Here is a 21599-nt window from a genome sequence, read left to right as displayed (position 1 = left end):
GTAATGTTCTAAACGCTGGGTAATGTTTCTAAGCGCTGGGTAATGTTCTAAACGCTGGGTAATGTTCTAAACGCTGGGTAATGTTCTAAACGCTGGGTAATGTTCTAAACGCTGGGTAATGTTTCTAAACGCTGGGTAATGTTCTAAACGCTGGGTAATGTTCTAAACGCTGGGTAATGTTCTAAACGCTGGGTAATGTTCTAAACGTGTTCTAAACGTTGGGTAATGTTCTAAACGTGTTCTAAACGTTGGGTAATGTTCTAAACGTGTTCTAAACGTTGGGTAATGTTCTAAACGTTGTAAACACATACAGAAACCATCTTATTCTGATGAAGGAAAACGTGTTTTTTTCCTCAAAATAAAGGCATATGCCTGTATATATATATGCCTTTATTTTGGGGGGAAAAAACAAATTTTCCTTTAGCAGAATAATTATTCTCCTCTTTGACTGTGCATTTTTGGCAGTTCTTACTTTCGACACCAGATGGCAATCAGCCAACTTCTAGGGGTCTGTACACCCGATGTTCTTGACTGTTTTTGTGCTTGCCAGTAAGCGAGCAGTTCTCAGCTGTTAGCAGCTAATGGCTAGCAGTTTCTTACTGGTGATTAAAAACAAATGATTGCCATCCTTTTTTATCTGATGTAACAAATCAAACATTAAAACCTAGTAAACAATTAATGGTAATTCATGGTAACCTCATTAACAATTCCTTTAGAGGGTTTATTTGAAACAAGTGTTTATTTGCTGAAACGTGTGCCGTTGCCCGGCTATTAAAAGGGACAGACAGCTACTTGAGACTCTGCATTTACATGTTGATTGTATATCTCTTTTCACATTAGGATTCTTTCATGATTTTTCAGTTGCTGAAACCAAGTACATTTTTCTCCCCAGAGTGAGCAGTGGAAGGGCCCAAAGAGCATGTATGTCTTTGCTCATGCACTTTCAGGTTCCTTAAATTCTTAAAACTCTTTTCACAATGCGAACAGTGGAAAGGCTTCTCTACAGAGTGTGTTAGCTCATGTTTTTTCAGGTATGTTGACATTTCAGGAGACACCTGAAACCCCACCTCTTTAAGGAATACCTAGGATAGGATAAAGTAATCCTTCTGACCCCCCCCCCCCCCCTTAAAAGATTTAGATGCACTGTTGTAAAGTGGCTGTTCCACTGGATGTCATAAGGTGAATGCACCAATTTGTAAGTCGCTCTGGATAAGAGCGTCTGCTAAATGACTTAAATGTAAAATGTTAAATGTAAATGTAAATGTAAAACTCTTTACACACTGGGAGCAATGATAAGATTTTTCTTCTGCGTGTGTCCTCTCATGATGTTTCAGGTGCCACGATTGGGTAAAACTTTTTTTACACTGATAACAGTGGTAGGGTTTCACTCCTGAGTGTATTATTTTATGTTCTTTCAGGGAATTCGATGAAGTAAAACTCTTTCCACACTTCGAGCAATGATAGGGTTTCTCCACTGAGTGTGTTCTCTCATGTTGTTTCAGGGGCCCTAATGAGAAAAATGTCTTTGCACACTGTGAGCAGTGGAAAGGCTTCTCTACAGAGTGTGTTAGCTCATGTTTTGTCAGGGAATCTGATGAGAAAAACGTTTTTCCACACTGGGAGCAGAGGTAAGGCTTATATAGAGAGTGTATTAGCTGATGATTTTTCAGGTTTCTCAGCAGGGTAAATCTCTTCCCACACTGGGAGCAGAGGTAGGGCTTCTCTGCAGTGTGTGTTCTCTTATGTTTTTTCAGTTGCTCCAACTGGGAAAATCTCTTTCTACACTGAGAGCAGTGGTAAGGCTTCTCCCCGGTGTGAGTTTTCTCGTGTACTTTCAGACTCCCTAACCAGCTAAAACTCTTTCCACACTGAGCGCAGTGGTAAGGCTTCTCTGTGTGTGCCCTCTCGTGCACTGTCAGGTTCCATAGCTGGGTAAAACTATTTCCACACTGGGAGCATTGGTGAGGCTTCGCTCCTGTGTGTATTATTTCATGTCGTTTCAGCATATTTAACTGGGTAAAACTCTTTTCACACTGGGAACAGTGGTAAGGCTTTTCTCCTGTATGTATTCTCTCATGCTCTTTCAGATGCGATAACTGGATACATTTCTTTCCACACTGGGAGCAGTGATGTCGTCTCGCTGGTTTGGGCGTCTCTGGATCTGGTTCCCCTGAAGGATTCTTCCCGCTGTCAGAGTGACAGTCTGATCTTTCTCCTGCCAAAGACAGACCAACTATTTGATTAAACAGAGACCGAATGAAACCGGCAAAGGATAAAAAGGATTTTCTATGACTAGATCCCTCAATCTCAACCCAGAGATGCTTGGAGGGGCGTGAAAACAGCCTTTACAACTGTCCCCTGCTCCAAAGCTAAAGACTATTGACAGAGAATCTAAACAGTTTGTATTGTATGACTTTGCAATTGAAAAGGGAGGAGCTGTGATCTCTGAGCTGTGATCTCTAATATGTAGGGCCCTGAATCACCTAATCCAGACATTAAAACGGAATTCAACAATATTCAGAATCAACTGAATGTATTGAAGTTAGTAGAACATGAATGAATTGGCCCAAGATAATCAACTGAATGTATTGAAGTTAGTAGAACATGAATGAATTGGCCCAAGTTAATCAACTGAATGTATTGAAGTTAGTAGAACATGAATGAATTGGCCCAAGTTAATCAACTGAATGTATTGAAGTTAGTAGAACATGAATGAATTGGCCCAAGTTAATCAACTAAATGTATTGAAGTTAGTAGAACATGAATGAATTGGCCCAAGATAATCAACTGAATGTATTGAAGTTAGTAGAACATGAATGAATTGGCCCAAGTTAATCAACTAAATGTATTGAAGTTAGTAGAACATGAATGAATTGGCCCAAGACAATCAACTGAATGTATTGAAGTTAGTAGAACATGAATGAATTGGGCCAAGACAATCAACTGAATGTATTGAAGTTAGGAGTTAATCATAAGACAGGAACAAAATGCATCAGTGAATAGACCGTCTGAACAAGGCAGTTAATCCACGGTTCCTCTGTAGGTCGTCATCGTAAATAAGAATTTGTTCTTAACTGACTTGCCTAGTTAAATAAAAGGTTAAGTAAGAAAAAAATAGAACGGACCTGCCACTTTCTGAACCGACAGTGGAATGCCTCTGTCTCTGTGTGTAGCCGTCAGCGATGATGTTAATATAACCTAAGATAACCTTCTGCTAGAGATGGGAAGGCTTTCCCAAAAAACATTCTCAATTAAAAAGTTAACTACAAAGTAGTTGGCAGAATGATATGGTGATTATGTGCATCAATCCAGTGGCCATTTTGTTTTTGCAAATTCTGCAATCACATGATCGCTACAGACACGTCGCTAGTCAAACAACAACAGGGCGGGAAACGCTAATTTAAAAACGCCACCGACCCATCACCCTTCACAGGCCTGTTGCTGATATCGTTCATTACCATAAGTAGCCTACACTAGGAGAAATGTGAAGTTTGGAAACTAAATAAGTGAGGGTGATTTGTTAATGGGATAATAGATGGTTACAACCATCAAACTAGTAGTAGTAGTTCAAAGGATAATAAACCACATTGGTTCGTGTTCTAAACGTGTTCTAAACGTGTTCTAAACGTTGGTTCATGTTCTAAACGTGTTCTAAACGTGTTCTAAGCGTTGGTTCATGTTCTAAACGTGTTCTAAACGTTGGTTCATGTTCTAAACGTGTTGTAAACGTTGGTTCATGTTCTAAACGTGTTCTAAACGTTGGTTCATGTTCTAAACGTGTTGTAAACGTTGGTTCATGTTCTAAACGTGTTCTAAACGTTGGTTCATGTTCTAAACTTTGGTTCATGTTCTAAGCGTTGGTTCATGTTCTAAACGTGTTCTAAACATTGGTTCATGTTCTAAACGTTGGTTCATGTTCTAAACGTGTTCTAAACATTGGTTCATGTTCTAAACGTGTTCTAAACGTTGGTTCATGTTCTAAACGTTGGTTCATGTTCTAAACGTGTTCTAAATGTTGGTTCATGTTCTAAATGTGTTCTAAACGTTGATTCATGTTCTAAACGTGTTCTAAACGTTGATTCATGTTCTAAACGTGTTCTAAACGTTGATTCATGTTCTAAACGTGTTGTAAACGTTGGTTCATGTTCTAAACGTGTTGTAAACGTTGGTTCATGTTCTAAACGTGTTCTAAACGTTGGTTCATGTTCTAAACGTGTTCTAAACGTTGGTTCATGTTCTAAACGTGTTCTAAACGTTGGTTCATGTTCTAAACGTGTTCTAAACGTTGGTTCATGTTCTAAACGTTGGTTCATGTTCTAAACGTGTTCTAAACGTTGGTTCATGTTTTAAACGTGTTCTAAACGTTGGTTCATGTTCTAAACGTGTTCTAAACGTTGGTTCATGTTCTAAACGTTGGTTCATGTTCTAAACGTGTTCTAAACGTTGGTTCATGTTCTAAACGTTGGTTCATGTTCTAAGCGTTGGTTCATGTTCTAAACGTGTTCTAAACATTGGTTCATGTTCTAAACGTTGGTTCATGTTCTAAACGTGTTCTAAACATTGGTTCATGTTCTAAACGTGTTCTAAACGTTGGTTCATGTTCTAAGCGTTGGTTCATGCTCTAAACGTGTTCTAAACATTGGTTCATGTTCTAAACGTTGGTTCATGTTCTAAACGTGTTCTAAACATTGGTTCATGTTCTAAACGTGTTCTAAATGTTGGTTCATGTTCTAAACGTGTTGTAAACGTTGGTTCATGTTCTAAACGTGTTGTAAACGTTGGTTCATGTTCTAAACGTGTTCTAAACGTTGGTTCATGTTCTAAACGTGTTCTAAACATTGGTTCATGTTCTAAACGTTGGTTCATGTTCTAAGCGTTGGTTCATGTTCTAAACGTGTTCTAAACATTGGTTCATGTTCTAAACGTTGGTTCATGTTCTAAACGTGTTCTAAACATTGGTTCATGTTCTAAACGTGTTCTAAACGTTGGTTCATGTTCTAAACGTTGGTTCATGTTCTAAACGTGTTGTAAACGTTGGTTCATGTTCTAAACGTGTTGTAAACGTTGGTTCATGTTCTAAACGTGTTCTAAACGTTGGTTCATGTTCTAAACGTGTTCTAAACGTTGGTTCATGTTCTAAACGTGTTCTAAACGTTGGTTCATGTTCTAAACGTGTTCTAAACGTTGGTTCATGTTCTAAACGTGTTCTAAACGTTGGTTCATGTTCTAAACGTTGGTTCATGTTCTAAACGTGTTGTAAACGTTGGTTCATGTTCTAAACGTGTTCTAAACGTTGGTTCATGTTCTAAACGTGTTCTAAACATTGGTTCATGTTCTAAACGTTGGTTCATGTTCTAAACGTGTTCTAAACGTTGGTTCATGTTTTAAACGTGTTCTAAACGTTGGTTCATGTTCTAAACGTGTTCTAAACGTTGGTTCATGTTCTAAACGTTGGTTCATGTTCTAAACGTGTTCTAAACGTTGGTTCATGTTCTAAACGTTGGTTCATGTTCTAAACGTGTTCTAAACATTGGTTCATGTTCTAAACGTTGGTTCATGTTCTAAATGTTGGTTCATGTTCTAAACGTGTTCTAAACATTGGTTCATGTTCTAAACCTTGGTTCATGTTCTAAACGTGTTCTAAACATTGGTTCATGTTCTAAATGTTGGTTCATGTTCTAAACGTTGGTTCATGTTCTAAACGTGTTCTAAACGTTGGTTCATGTTCTAAACGTTGGTTCATGTTCTAAACGTTGGTTCATGTTCTAAACGTGTTCTAAACATTGGTTCATGTTCTAAACGTTGGTTCATGTTCTAAACGTTGGTTCATGTTCTAAACGTGTTCTAAACATTGGTTCATGTTCTAAACGTTGGTTCATGTTCTAAACGTGTTCTAAACGTTGGTTTATGTTCTAAACGTTGGTTCATGTTCTAAACGTGTTCTAAACGTTGGTTCATGTTCTAAACGTGTTCTAAACGTTGGTTCATGTTCTAAACGTTGGTTCATGTTCTAAACGTTGGTTCATGTTCTAAACGTGTTCTAAACATTGGTTCATGTTCTAAACGTTGGTTCATGTTCTAAACGTGTTCTAAACATTGGTTCATGTTCTAAACGTTGGTTCATGTTCTAAACGTGTTCTAAACATTGGTTCATGTTCTAAACGTTGGTTCATGTTCTAAATGTGTTCTAAACATTGGTTCATGTTCTAAACATTGGTTCATGTTCTAAACGTTGGTTCATGTTCTAAACGTGTTCTAAACGTTGGTTCATGTTCTAAACGTGTTCTAAACGTTGGTTCATGTTCTAAACGTTGGTTCATGTTCTAAACGTGTTCTAAACGTTGGTTCATGTTCTAAATGTGTTCTAAACGTTGATTCATGTTCTAAACGTGTTCTAAACGTTGATTCATGTTCTAAACATTGGTTCATGTTCTAAACGTTGGTTCATGTTCTAAACGTGTTCTAAACATTGGTTCATGTTCTAAACGTTGGTTCATGTTCTAAACGTGTTCTAAACGTTGGTTCATGTTCTAAACGTTGGTTCATGTTCTAAGCGTGTTCTAAACGTTGGTTTATGTTCTAAACGTTGGTTCATGTTCTAAACGTGTTCTAAACGTTGGTTCATGTTCTAAACGTGTTCTAAACATTGGTTCATGTTCTAAACGTTGGTTTATGTTCTAAACGTTGGTTCATGTTCTAAACGTGTTCTAAACGTTGGTTTATGTTCTAAACGTATCCTTCTATCAGTTCATTACGGCATCAGTTCAGGTCCTTTATGGTGATATGGATGTTTGTCCTCATCACCCAGGTCTCTTCCTGGTGGGCACTTGCATTTAAAGGGTAACTACACCCAAAAATCTAAATTTCTTACATTTTCCCAGACCTCAAAAGTGGTCTCCTGATGCATTTTAAGCATTGTTGTGGACTTAGAACATCCAATGTTGTTGGTTATCTATTTATTTTTTTAAAGTGTGATTTTGCAAATGAAAACCTGAAAAAAATTGGTTAAAACAGAAAACTGGAAAACAAAATGGAGAAAACAGAATTTGGAGGGGAAAAAACGAAACCGAATCAGGCAAAAAATAAAACAGATTTAATAGGACCCTAAACATGTCACACGTTAACAAATGTTGAGCAGCAACCAAAAGATGTGGAAGCTGGGTCAGACAACATTAGTGATCTCCTACTAAATGGTTACCATAACAACCTGGGCCAGACAACATTAGTGGTCTCCTACTAAATGGTTACCATAACAACCTGGGCCAGACAACATTAGAGGTCTCCTACTAAATGGTTACCATAACAACCTGGGCCAGACAACATTAGTGGTCTCCTACTAAAAGGTTCCCATAACAACCTGGGCCAGACAACATTAGAGGTCTCCTACTAAATGGTTACCATAACAACCTGGGTCAGACAACTTTAGTGGTCTCCTACTAAATGGTTACCATAACAACCTGGGCCAGACAACATTAGTGGTCTCCTACTAAATGGTTACCATAACAACCTGGGCCAGACAACATTAGTGGTCTCCTACTAAATGGTTACCATAACAACCTGGGCCAGACAACATTTAAGGTCTCCTACAGTATAACCCCCTACCCTCCAGGTATAGACCAGTATAATCCCCTACCCTCCAGGTATAGACCAGTATAATCCCCTACCCTCCAGGTATAGACCAGTATAATCCCATACCCCCCATGTATAGACCAGTATAATCCCCTACCCTCCATGTATAGACCAGTATAACCCCCTACCCTCCAGGTATAGACCAGTATAATCCACTACCCTCCAGGTATAGACCAGTATAAACCCCTACCCTCCAGGTGTGACCAGTATAATCCCCTACCCTCCAGGTATAGACCAGTATAATCCACTACCCTCCAGGTATAGACCAGTATAAACCCCTACCCTCCAGGTATAGACCAGTATAATCCCCTACCCTCCAGGTATAGACCAGTATAACCCCCTACCCTCCAGGTATAGACCAGTATAATCCAATACCCTCCAGGTATAGACCAGTATAATCCCCTACCCTCCAGGTATAGACCAGTATAATCCCCTACCCTCCAGGTATAGACCAGTATAATCCCCCACCCTCCAGGTATAGACCAGTATAATCCCCCACCCTCCAGGTATAGACCAGTATAATCCCCTACCCTCCAGGTATAGACCAGTATAATCCCCTACCCTCCAGGTATAGACCAGTATAATCCCCTACCCTCCAGGTATAGACCAGTATAAACCCCTACCCTCCAGGTGTGACCAGTATAATCCCCTACCCTCCAGGTATAGACCAGTATAACCCCCTACCCTCCAGGTATAGACCAGTATAATCCCCTACCCTCCAGGTATAGACCAGTATAATCCCATACCCTCCAGGTATAGACCAGTATAATCCCCTACCCTCCAGGTATAGACCAGTATATCCCCTACCCTCCAGGTATAGACCAGTATAATCCCCTACCCTCCAGGTATAGACCAGTATAATCCCCTACCCTCCAGGTATAGACCAGTATAATCCCCTACCCTCCAGGTATAGACCAGTATAATCCCCTACCCTCCAGGTATTGACCAGTATAATCCCCTACCCTCCAGGTATAGACCAGTATAATCCCCTACCCTCCAGGTATTGACCAGTATAATCCCCTACCCTCCAGGTATAGACCAGTATAATCCCCTACCCTCCAGGTATAGACCAGTATAATCCCCTACCCTCCAGGTATAGACCAGTATAATCCCCTACCCTCCAGGTATAGACCATTAGAATCCCCTACCCTCCAGGTATAGACCAGTATAATCCCCTACCCTCCAGGTATAGACCAGTATAATCCCCTACCCTCCAGGTATAGACCAGTATAAACCCCTACCCTCCAGGTATAGACCAGTATAATCCCCTACCCTCCAGGTATAGACCAGTATAATCCCCTACCCTCCAGGTATAGACCAGTATAATCCCCTACCCTCCAGGTATAGACCAGTATAATCCCCTACCCTCCAGGTATAGACCAGTATAATCCCCTACCCTCCAGGTATAAACTATTTATTAGACCTAATGGATAAATAGACTAGTCAGTATAGGATACATGTATTAGACCTAATGGATAAATATACTAGTCAGTATAGGATACATATATTAGACCTAATGGGTAAATAGACTAGTCAGTATAGGATACATGTATTAGACCTAATGGATAAATAGACTAGTCAGTATAGGATGCATGTATTAGACCTAATATTAGATGCAGCCGGTGCATGATATGGGGAGGGAAACTTACCCCAATGCAGGGTTGGGATATGCCAAGATTGACATAATGCTAGTTTGAAAAACGTCCCTTTTCGTCCTCCTACTAGCCAGCGAGAGCCACAGCTGCCATCTCATCCCTGCGTTGTGGTAAGTTTTTTTTTTACCCATATCTCACGCCGGCTCCATGGTGCCTTAACGTAGTCATGATTGCGTTCCCAACCCTGGTGCAGCTCAGTGTAAAGAAGCTTAACGGTAGGGTCGGAATCTTCCGGCAAGGTCGGGCCTTGTATCCACGTCTCTGTCTATGAATTTGACAGGTCGGGCCTTGTATCTACGTCTCTGTCTATGAATTTGACAGGTCGGACCTTGTATCTACGTCTCTGTCTATGAATTTGACAGGTCGGACCTTGTCTCTGTCTATGAATTTGACAGGTCAGGCCTTGTATCTCTGTCTCTGTCTATAAATCTATCTCTCTGGTTACATTTCTCCATCCCCATCCCTTAGCTTTATACCAGTTTTGACAATCTTTTTAGTCTAAAAAAGTCTTTACAATTTGGTGTTTACATTTTTTTTGCAGTAAAACTTATATTTTGGGTAAAACAGTTATATTCTCCAAGAAATGAAAATGACCAGCCCTCTTTATCATTAATTTAAAATCCCCAAAATGCATGTACCAATGGCAGACTGCACCTTTAACAATTTATACAGTTCTGGGGTGCGTTCAGTTTGTGTCAACGTTTGCTACATGGTGTTATGGTTTTGTGGTGAGGTGTGGCCTGATTCGATGAATATGAGTGTGACCATTTGAAATGGCAAAATTTATATATTTATGTAACCTTTAATAAACTAGGCAAGTCAGTTAAGAATAAATTCTGATTTACAATGACGGCCTACATTTGCCATTCAGTACTGTGCCATTTCCGTTGAATTAAACGTTGAACACTGTTCTCTCGTACTGAACCCCCCGAAAACATATTTAAGTGTAGAACTTTAGTAGAAGGTCTGTTTTTAAAACAGTACTCACTGGTGTTCAGCTCTTCAGTCTCTTCCTCCTCCTCCTCTCCTTCCTCCTCCTTCACTCCCAAAACGTCTTCCTCCTCCTCTTTTATTGAGACAGCCTCCTCTTCCTCTCTAAAATGGTCTTCCTCTTTTTTCACTGTAACATCCTCCTCTTCTTCTTTCACCACAATGTTAAGCCCCAGAGCTTCTTCCTCCGTGCAGCAGATCTCCTCTTCTTTAGCAGGGACCAGGGGGGAGTAGCTTTGCGAGCTCATCGTCAGGGATGTTAGCTAACTAGCTAGTTAGCATTAGTGACAAGCCTGTTATGCCCACTATCAAAATGTAGCAAGAAAACTACGTTTAAATCAACAAGTAGATCAGTTAAACAGAATTTTGTTTAAAACACTGAGTTTCATGTAGCTACACACACAAAAAAAATCTTAAGACCTTCAATATTTCTGTTTTATGTTGGCTAGCAAGCTACTGAGACGGTTGAATAAGTAGCCATGTCGTTGTTGAAGAAGCGTCCTGTCCACTAGATTATACGTCAAGCAAGAATCATCACCTGGAATACTCACATTCGCTACCTACTGACTGGAGTGGGTAACGCAGTTTTAAACAATTTCGTAACAAATAATTCCAAATGATCAAACCTGTTTTCTCTTTTCTTACAGCTAATACTTTCCTCAACACAAACTACACCTGAACATGAATGTAGAGGTAAGCGCCAAAATATAGGAAACACTTCCGTTCTTGATGGTTATGTTATGGTGTGGGGTGCATTTATTAAAACTTAGGTCCAATCAACTCCTTAGAAGGTAAACACCAATAAATACACTCAACCCCATAGAGGTCAAGGTAAACACCAATAAATACACTCAACCCCATAGAGGTCAAGGTAAACACCAATAAATACACTCAACCCCATAGAGGTCAAGGTAAACACCAATAAATACACTCAACCCCATAGAGGTCAAGGTAAACGACAATTAATACACTCAACCCCTCAGAGGTCAAGGTAAACACCAATAAATACACTCAACCAGTTATGTATAACATACTGTATGTAATATATTACCTTTATAAACGTTTGGTCCAGTGTATCTATAACATACTGTATGTAATATATTACCTTTATAAACGTTTGGTCCAGTGTATCTATAACATACTGTATGTAATATATTACCTTTATAAACGTTTGGTCCAGTATATCTATAACATACTGTATGTAATATAATATTACCTTTATAAACATTTGGTCCAGTGTATCTATAACATACTGTATGTAATATAATATTACCTAGGCTCTACCTTTATACACGTTTGGTCCAGTATATCTTTAACATACAGTATGTAATATAATATTACCTTTATAAACGTTTGGTCCAGTGTATCTATAACATACTGTATGTAATATAATATTACCTTTATAAACGTTTGGTCCAGTATATCTATAACATACTGTATGTAATATAATATTACCTTTATAAACGTTTGGTCCAGTATATCTATAACATACTGTATGTAATATAATATTACCTTTATAAACGTTTGGTCCAGTGTATCTATAACATACTGTATGTAATATAATATTACCTTTATAAACATTTGGTCCAGTATATCTATAACATACTGTATGTAATATAATATTACCTTTATAAACGTTTGGTCCAGTATATCTATAACATACTGTATGTAATATAATATTACCTTTATAAACGTTTGGTCCAGTATATCTATAACATACTGTATGTAATATAATATTACCTTTATAAACGTTTGGTCCAGTATATCTATAACATACTGTATGTAATATAATATTACCTTTATAAACGTTTGGTCCAGTATATCTATAACATACTGTATGTAATATAATATTACCTTTATAAACGTTTGGTCCAGTGTATCTATAACATACTGTATGTAATATAATATTACCTTTATAAACATTTGGTCCAGTATATCTATAACATACTGTATGTAATATAATATTACCTTTATAAACGTTTGGTCCAGTATATCTATAACATACTGTATGTAATATAATATTACCTTTATAAACGTTTGGTCCAGTATATCTATAACATACTGTATGTAATATAATATTACCTTTATAAACGTTTGGTCCAGTATATCTATAACATACTGTATGTAATATAATATTACCTTTATAAACATTTGGTCCAGTGTTTCTATAACATACTGTATGTAATATAATATTACCTAGGCCCTACCTTTATAAAGAAATAATTAAAGGCACACTCCAGCTATATTTGAACACTTAAGGGTAAAAATATATATTTTGATCAAAATAGGTGTTTTTTTTAGACAAAACTTAAGATAAACTGACACTTCATTTAAACGAACACAAATCAAACTAAATTACCCACACCATGTTCAATTCATGTTTTAAAATGAACAAAAGCATACAGATTGTGTTTTTGAGTACACTTTGTACAATTTGATTTACTAAACACAAACCAATTCTCAGTCAAAGATATCAGCCAATGGGAGCATTGTGTTTTCTCAGTCAAAGATATCAGCCAATGGGAGCATTGTGTGTGTTCTCAGTCAAAGATATCAGCCAATGGGAGCATTGTGTTTTCTCAGTCAAAGATATCAGCCAATGGGAGCATTGTGTGTGTTCTCAGTCAAAGATATCAGCCAATGGGAGCATTGTGTGTGTTTCCTGATAAACGTTCATGTGATGTGGCTTCAAACAATGTCCCAACATTCTAAAAATAACCCCTTCTTTTAAAGAACGTCCAGGTAATGGTTTCCAGTATGCATAGACGGGTTCCAGTTGATATGGATGGTAAAAAGGTACAAGCATTTCTTAACTCGGCATCTATCTAGCAGGCTACATACAGTGCATTCAGAAAGTATTCAGACCCCTTGACTTTTTCCACATTTTGTTACGTTACAACCTTATTCTAAAATGGATTAAACTGTTTTTCCTCATCAACCTACTCACACAATATCCCATTATGACATCACAATACCCCATTATGACATCACAATATCCCACTCCCCGAAGGGATGGTGCCAGGTTTCCTCCAGGCATGACGCTTGGCATTCATCATCAGACAAGAGAATCTTGTTTCTCATGATCTCAGAGTCTTTTAGCAAATGCACTGTACACCTGTTCAAATCAAAGATCCCTCACACCATCTTAGATTTAACCCTATAAAAAAGAACAACTGCACTTCCAAAATAGTCAGAATGAATCAATTCATTAGTTAAATCAAGAAATCTGTAAATAATTTAGACGTTTTTTGCAGAGAAGATTTTAGTTGCGCAATTTTACATCTAATGTCTTTAATGCAGTATTTCAACAACATCAAGGTGCATGAAAAACGAGTCTATCTAGTCAGGCCAGTCTCTGTGCATGCAGTCTATCTAGTCAGGACAGTCTCTGTACATGCAGTCTATCTAGTCAGGACAGTATCTGTGCATGCAGTCTATCTAGTCAGTGGACATGTGTACCCCAGTGGCCATGTGTACCCTAGTAGCCATGTGTACCCCAGTGGACATGTGTACCCTAGTAGCCATGTGTACCCTAGTGGCCATGTGTACCCTAGTGGCCATGTGTACCCTAGTGGCCATGTGTACCCTAGTGGCCATGTGTACCCTAGTAGCCATGTGTACCCTAGTAGCCATGTGTACCCTAGTGGCCATGTGTACCCTAGTAGCCATGTGTACCCCAGTGGACATGTGTACCCTAATAGCCATGTGTACCCTAGTGGCCATGTGTACCCTAGTAGCCATGTGTACCCTAGTGGCCATGTGTACCCTAGTAGCCATGTGTACCCTAGTAGCCATGTGTACCCTAGTGGCAATGTGTACCCCAGTGGACATGTGTACCTAGTGACCCTAGTGGCCATGTGTACCCTAGTGGCCATGTGTACCCTAGTGGCCATGTGTACCCCAGTGGCCATGTGTACCCTAGTGACCCTAGTAGCCATGTGTACCCTAGTGGCCATGTGTACCTGAGTGGACATGTACCCTAGTGACCCTGGTAGCCATGTGTACCCTAGTGGCCATGTGTACCCTAGTGGCCATGTGTACCCTAGTGGCCATGTGTACCCTAGTAGCCATGTGTACCCTAGTAGCCATGTGTACCCTAGTGGCCATGTGTACCCTAGTAGCCATGTGTACCCCAGTGGACATGTGTACCCTAATAGCCATGTGTACCCTAGTGGCCATGTGTACCCTAGTAGCCATGTGTACCCTAGTAGCCCTAGTAGCCATGTGTACCCTAGTGGACATGTGTACCCTAGTGGACATGTGTACCCTAGTGGCCATGTGTACCCTAGTGGACATGTGTACCCTAGTGACCCTAGTAGCCATGTGTACCCTAGTGGACATGTGTACCCTAGTGGACATGTGTACCCTAGTAGTCATGTGTACCCTAGTGGACATGTGTACCCTAGTGGACATGTGTAGTGGCCCAACATTGTGCTCAACAAAATCCTATTTATTGTAGGCTTCATTTCACAAAAAGAAAGTTCAGGTTTGTCACACAGTTTGAAAAGGTACATTATTTTCTTTAGCAATGTAGTCAAATAAAAGTTTTCAAAAATAGTAAAGATACCCCAAAAAACTTCTTAAATAGTACTTTAAAGTACTTTTCCTTAAGAACTTTACACCACTGGTGATGAGGGGTGACAGAAATGTTATTTTCCAGTATGTATAGACAGGCTCCAATTAATATGGATAGTAAAAAGTAAAACAAATTATAAAAGGTAAAAACTATTAAATATAATGGTATAAATAATGGTAAAAGAATGGTTGAAAACGATCTTAATTCGGCATCTACCTAGCCGACTACATACACCTGTTCAAATAAATGTTCCCTCACGTCATCTTAGATGTAACCCTTTAAATACAATTCTAGGAACAAAGTAATAAGGGATATTCCACCTAAATAATACTTTTCATAACATTTTTTATACACAATAAATAAACCAAACTATCTTCAATAGATTTTCTTTTACAAAAGGCTCTAACACCATGTGTTGTACTATATCCCTTCCCACTCTGATAACTTCTCTAACCCCATGTGTTGTACTATATCCCTCCCCACTCTGGTACCACTGATAACTTCTCTAACACCATGTGTTGTACTATATCCCTTCCCACTCTGGGACCTCTGATAACTTCTCTAACCCCATGTGTTGTACTATATCCCTTCCCACTCTGATAACTTCTCTAACCCCATGTGTTGTACTATATCCTTTCCCACTCTGATAACTTCTCTAACCCCATGTGTTGTACTATATCCCTTCCCACTCTGGGACCTATGATAACTTCTCTAACCCCATGTGTTGTACTATATCCCTTCCCACTCTGATAACTTCTCTAACCCCATGTGTTGTACTATATCCCTTCCCACTCTGATAACTTCTCTAACCCCATGTGTTGTACTATATCCCTTCCCACTCTGGGACCACTGATAACTTCTCTCAGCTGTTGATTCTTTCATGCTCTTTCAATTGTTGAAACCATGTACATTTCATCCCACAGTGGGAGCAGTGGAAGGCTTCTCCTTTGTGTGTGTTTTTTGATGCACTTTCATGTTCCATAAACTCTTAAAACTCTTTTCACAATGAGAACAGTGGAAAGGCTTCTCCACCGAGTGTGTTAGCTCATGTCTTTTCAGGTGCCCTGATAAGAAAAATCTCTTACCACACTGGGAACAGTGGAAAGGTTTCTCTTCAGCGTGTGTTAACTCATGTTGTTTTAGGGCATTTGATGAAAAAAACGTTTTTTCACACTGGGAGCAGTGATAAGGCTTATATACAGAGTGTGTTAGCTCATGATTTTGCAGGTTTCCTGACCGGGTGAATCTCTTTCCACACTGTGAGCAGTGGTAAGGCTTCTCTCCAGTGTGCGTTCTCTTATGTCCTTTTAGGTCCCCTAACTGGGAAAATCTCTTTCCACACTGGGAGCAGTGGAAAGGCTTCTCCCCTGTATGTGTTTTCTCGTGTATTTTCAGGCTTGTTAACCAGCTGAAACTCTTTCCACACTGAGAGCAGTGGTGAGGCTTTTCTCCTGAGTGTATTCTCTCATGTCGTTTCAGGCTCCCTAACAGCGTAAAACTCTTTCCACACTGGGAGCAGTGATGAGGCTTATCTCCTGTGTGTGTTCTTTCATGTATTTTCAGGGCCCTTAAGTGTGTAAAACTGTTTCCACACAGGGAGCAGTGGAAAGGCTTCTCTCCTGTGTGTATTCTATTATGCAATTTCAGGCTCCATGAGTGGCTAAAACTTTTTTCACACTGGGAGCATTGGTAAGGCTTCTCCCCTATGTGCATTCTCTTATGGTCTCTAAAGTGCCCTAACCACCAAAAACTTTTTCCACAGTGGCAGTAGTGGTGTTGTCTTGCTGGTTTGGATGTCTCTGGGTCTGGTTCCTCTGAAGGGCTCTTCCCACTGTCAGAGTGAGAGTCTGGTCTCTCTCCTGTCAAAGACAAACAAAAAGAGTATTGGTTAAACAGAGAGATCTGAATGAAAAAAATATTTATTTTACCAGGTAAGTTGACTGAGAACATATTCTAATTTACAGCAACGACCTTGGGAATAGGTAAAGGGGGAGGAGAGGGGATGAATGGACATTTTGCCAGGACACCAGCATTAACATACCAACTCTTGCGATAAGTGCCATGGGACTGCCTTCCTAGGAGGTTTAATCCAGACTAGATCCCTCAATAAAAAGACAGTATCTAGTTAAACAGAGCTGAATTAAAACTCCACATGATAAAAACTGTTTTCCTACAAGGTTTAATCTAGACTAGTTCCCTCAATAAAATAGCGTGTCATCAAAGTACCTGTAGTGCTTTGTAGACTAATAAAAACACTATTGGACTTGTCAGTTCTACATTTAATAAACCTAATAGTGAACACCGTAAAACTTAGATCAACAGCCCAGGCTTTTATTTGCTTAAATCACTGAACACAACAGGCTCTTATTAGAGCCAGGCTTCTATTGGAGGCAGGCTTCTATTGGAGCCAGGCTTCTATTGGAGCCAGGCTTCTATTGGAGCCAGGCTTCTATTGGAGCCAGGCTTCTATTGGAGACAGGCTTCTATTGGAAACAGGCTTCTATTAGAGACAGGCTTCTATTTGATATACACTGCATGTGTATATCAAACTGTATTCCTATCAGTACAATGCCTTCAGAAAGTATTCATACCCCTCGACTTAATCCACATTACAGCCTGAAATCAAAACGGATTAAATAAATCGTTTTATTCAGACCCATTTCCCATTGACATAAATATACACATCAATACTTGTCAGAATCCCCAGGCAGCGATTTCAGCGGTGAGTCTTTCTGCACACCTCTAAGAGTTCAGCACACCTGGACTGTATCTGAAAAATATATCTATTTAATTCTTCAAGCTCTGTCAAGTTGGTTGTTCATTGCTAGACAGCCACTTTTCAAGCCATAGATTTGAGACGATTTAAAATCAAACTGTAACTAGGCCACTCAGGAAATTCAATGTCGCCTTGGTTAGCAACTCCAGCGTAGATTTGGCTTTGTGCTTTAGCTTATTGTCCTGCTGAAAGGTGAATTAATCTCCCAGTGTCTGGTGGAAAGCAGACCAAACCAGGTTTTCCTCTAGGATTTTGCCTGTGCTTAGCTCCATTCTATTTATTTTTTTATCCTGAAAAACTCCCCAGTCCTTAATGACTGCAAGCATACCCATAACATGATGCGGCCACCACTATGCTTGAAAATATGGAGAGTGGTGCTAAGTAATGTATGGATTTGCCCCAAACATAACACTTTGTAGTCAGGACAAAAAGTGAATTGCTTTGCCACATTTTTTTGCAGTAATTCTTTAGTGCCTTGTTGCAAACAGGATGCATTTTTTAGGAATATATATATTCTGTACAGACTTCCTTCTTTTCACTCTGTCAATTAGGTTAGTATTGTGGAGTAACTACAATGTTGTTGATCCATCCTCAGTTTTCTATCACAGCCATTAAATTCTATTTTAAAGTCACCATTGGCCTCATTGTGACATCACTGGGCGGTTTCCTTCCTCTCCGGCTACTGAGTTAGGAAGGACGCCTGTATCTTTGTAGTGACTGGGTGTATTGATACACCGTCCAAAGTGTAATTAATAACGTCACCATGCTCAAAGGGATCTTCAATGTGTTTACTTTTACCCATATACCAATAGGTTCCCTTATTTGTGAGGCACTGGAAAACCTCCCCTGGTCTCTGTGCTTGAAATTCACTGCTCGACTGAGGGACCTTACAGATAATTGTATGTGTAGGGTCCAGAGATGAGGTAGTCATTCAAAACTCATGTTAAACACTCTTACTGCACACCGAGTGAGTCTGTGCAACTTATGTGACTGGTTAAGCACATGTTTACTCCTGAACGTATTTAGGCGTTGCCATGACAAAGGGGTTGAATACTTATCGACTGAAGACAGTAAAGCTTTTCATTCATTTGTTAACATGTTGAAAAACATAATTCCACTTTGACATTATGGGGTATTGTTGGTAGGCCAGTGACAAAATAATGATACATTTCATCCATTTTCAATTCAGGCTGTGACACATCAAAATGTGGGAAAAAGTCATGGGATGTGAATACTCTCCGAAGGCACTGTAATACTGTGTATAAAAGTACCATGTATGAATAATGTATGTCACAAAATCTGTAACAAAACAAAATACTTCCTGTCCTCTGAAGAGGGGGGTGGAGCCAATCAAATATATGTAAATAAAGACTATGCAAGTGGAGTTAAGGTGGTGAGTTCCCCCTTACACTGTAAAGAGGTCTGGGGTCTAGAAAAGTGCCATGTAAGTACAATCAATTATTATTAAATATTTTGTCATCTTCCATAGCTTGAAGACCATGCCTTTGTACAGAGACAGAAACTGGTACAAAATAACCCCCCCCAAAAAAATTGGACTGCAAGGCCATGTTAAGTTAAATTAGTATGTAACAGGGCTGAGGTTCATCTTAAATCAGGCCAAAAAAATCTGACAATTTCAACAACAACAATTCAGTGAACATTGCTGTTTAGCTGTTTTATAATAAAATAATACAAATCAAGTTGTGTCAATTTGTTGGTCTACGGGCCATTTTCAAAACAACGCAGTAACTATGAGTAAAGGGCCAACGTCACGATCAGCTTGTAAACTGAGTTTGAATAAGACATCCGATTAACACGTAGCGTTTAAAAAAACGGCTGGTTATACTACATTTAATAAACAACCAAATCATTAATGACTCAATAGACTAAATATAGGCATGTTTCCCATCTGCCCCGTGCAAACAGGTCGTCATACGTGTCATCACACTCCCTCATCTGATTGGTTGCTTCCCACGAACCGAATCGTAAAGCGGCATACGTGTCATCACACTCCCTCATCTGATTGGTGGAGTAGGCGGGCTTTCTGACTGTGGTAACTAGGGGCTGACTACCATCATGTTTCCAGAGTTATTCATGCATTATTTCAATGTAACAAATCAGACATTTAAACCTCGTAAACAAATCATGGTAATTGATGGTGACCTCATTAACAATTCATTTAGACCCTGCGTTTATTTGAAACGGGCGTTAAATTTGCTGAAATCTGTGCAGCTGCCCAGCTATTAATAAAAAGGGACAGATGGCTATTTGAGACTGTGTTTAATTGAAGTTTTATGGGTTGCCAAGTCAGTATAGAATACATATATTAGACCTAATGGATAAATATACTAGTCAGTATAGGATACATATATTAGACCTAATGGATAAATATACTAGTCAGTATAGGATACATGTATTAGACCTAATGGATAAATATACTAGTCAGTATAGGATACATGTATTAGACCTAATGGATAAATAGACTAGTCAGTATAGGATACATGTAATATACTAGTCAGTATAGGATACATGTATTAGACCTAATGGATAAATATACTAGTCAGTATAGGATACATGTATTAGACCTAATGGGTAAATAGACTAGTCAGTATAGAATACATTTTAAGTATACATTTTTGTTATTTGTTAGGCTACTAGATTAAACAATTAATTGTTTCATATGAATTCAATCCCTTCCTGACTGCACCCTATTGGATTTCAACGAAACCTTCCACACGTGTTTGTCCATGGTAGAAGTGTTCAGAATGGGACTTTTTGGACCTGAATGCCAGGAGATAGAAGTTGACCCATTTTGCATACCCGACCCCACCTTATTGTGAGACATCCATGTCTTCATCACAGATACAAGGTTGAGTTTGACATGTGCAAACATGTAGGGTTTCGTTCAAATCAAAAGGGGGTGCAGTAAGAAAGTGATTGAAATCATATGGAACGACCCGATTCCTACAGTACAGAACAAGTGTAGAACTTCAGTAGAATGCCCCCCTTATAAACCACACTGTGGTTCAACAACTGCTGAGAATTTGTGCCGTTTTTATTATTAAGATACTCACTGGTGTTAATCAGATCTTCAGTCACCACCTCCTCTTTCACTCCTAAAACGTCTTCCTCTTCTGAGATATTCTGCTCTTCCTCTCCAAAATGTTCTTCCTCTTCTTTCACTATAACATCCTCCTCTTCTTCTTTTAATGTGATAGCCTCCTCTTCCTCCTTTTCCATTCGGAAAGCTTCTTCCTCCTCTTCTTTCACTGTGGCAGCCTCCTTCTCCTCTCCAAATACGGCATCCTCTTCTTCATCCTCCTCCTTCACTGTAATAACTTCCTCGACACTGTTCACCAACATACCCTCTTTCTCCGTCCAGCAGACCTCCTCTTCTTTAACAAGGGGGTAGTAACTTAGTGAGCTCATTGTTGGGAATGTTAGTTAATAAACTAGCTAGGTCAATATACCAACGAAGATAACTATAGTAGCTAGCTGGTTTGACGAAAGAGCACAGCACTATGGAGACACTAACGGTTCTTTACTCACCGAAGTAAAATGAATCCTTTAACTTAATATATAAATTGTTACAAGCCGTTTGTTCATTTCTGGAAAGCGTGTTGGTGAAAAGTTAACTAGCTAGCTTCAGCCACTGGTGCTATCGAAACGGACGTAGCCATCTAACGTTATCTATAACGTCAGCAGCAGACAATCAACGTCGTACCTAACTGGATGTGAAATAAAACCGAATAGCGGTACTAAGGTGTAAATATACGTGTATTTAAAACATATTGCCTAACATCCACAGGACGTGTCTGGATACTTTAAACTTTTTTTTTTTAGCAAGCTGCTACTGATGAGTCGCTTCTTCTTCTTTATGATTTGGTTGGCGGATTACATTCAACTTTTGGCTGCATACACCGCCACCTACTGTACTGGAGTGTGAGGCCAGTCACAGCCGATCTACATTTAC

The 21599-nt window shown here is 39.3% G+C and overlaps 2 protein-coding genes across 4 annotated transcripts; both read right to left on the bottom strand.

Annotated features, from left to right (window-relative positions):
- Positions 1 to 22: 22 nt before the first annotated feature.
- LOC129845707 (zinc finger protein 883-like) lies at positions 23 to 10861 on the bottom strand. Its single transcript, XM_055913594.1, has 2 exons — positions 10273 to 10861; positions 23 to 2215 (listed from the first exon to the last, which is right to left on the bottom strand). Exons 1-2 carry the CDS (start codon positions 10520 to 10522, stop codon positions 1173 to 1175), a joined length of 1293 nt encoding a protein of 430 aa, XP_055769569.1. The 5' UTR covers positions 10523 to 10861; the 3' UTR covers positions 23 to 1172.
- A 1687-nt stretch (positions 10862 to 12548) lies between these two features.
- Positions 12549 to 21539, bottom strand: LOC129845706 (oocyte zinc finger protein XlCOF6.1-like). 3 transcript variants are annotated; one of them, XM_055913592.1, is made up of 3 exons: positions 21176 to 21539; positions 20701 to 21021; positions 12549 to 16709 (listed from the first exon to the last, which is right to left on the bottom strand). In XM_055913592.1, the coding sequence occupies exons 2-3, from the start codon at positions 20987 to 20989 to the stop codon at positions 15763 to 15765; spliced, it is 1236 nt and encodes a 411-aa protein (XP_055769567.1). In that variant the 5' UTR covers positions 20990 to 21021; positions 21176 to 21539; the 3' UTR covers positions 12549 to 15762. The 3 variants fall into 3 exon arrangements, with proteins under 3 accessions (XP_055769567.1, XP_055769568.1, XP_055769566.1); XM_055913593.1 differs by having other exon boundaries at positions 20701 to 21018; XM_055913591.1 differs by having other exon boundaries at positions 12550 to 16709; positions 20701 to 21539.
- Between the last annotated feature and the right edge of the window lie 60 nt (positions 21540 to 21599).

This window comes from Salvelinus fontinalis, unplaced genomic scaffold (genome assembly GCF_029448725.1).
Source record: "Salvelinus fontinalis isolate EN_2023a unplaced genomic scaffold, ASM2944872v1 scaffold_0341, whole genome shotgun sequence".
Classification (NCBI taxonomy): domain Eukaryota; kingdom Metazoa; phylum Chordata; class Actinopteri; order Salmoniformes; family Salmonidae; genus Salvelinus; species Salvelinus fontinalis.
This window is presented reverse-complemented; position numbering and strand designations above follow the sequence as displayed.

Bases quoted from the DNA above. Each gene is read 5' to 3' on its own strand.
- LOC129845707 (XM_055913594.1), bottom strand. From the start codon at position 10,522: ATGAGCTCGCAAAGCTACTCCCCCCTGGTCCCTGCTAAAGAAGAGGAG. The intron at 2,216-10,272 runs GTGAGTACTGTT...TGTCTTTGGCAG, and splicing joins GACTGAAGAGCTGAACACCA to GAGAAAGATCAGACTGTCAC.
- LOC129845706 (XM_055913591.1), bottom strand. From the start codon at position 21,055: ATGAGCTCACTAAGTTACTACCCCCTTGTTAAAGAAGAGGAGGTCTGC. The intron at 16,710-20,700 runs GTGAGTATCTTA...TGTCTTTGACAG, and splicing joins TGAAGATCTGATTAACACCA to GAGAGAGACCAGACTCTCAC.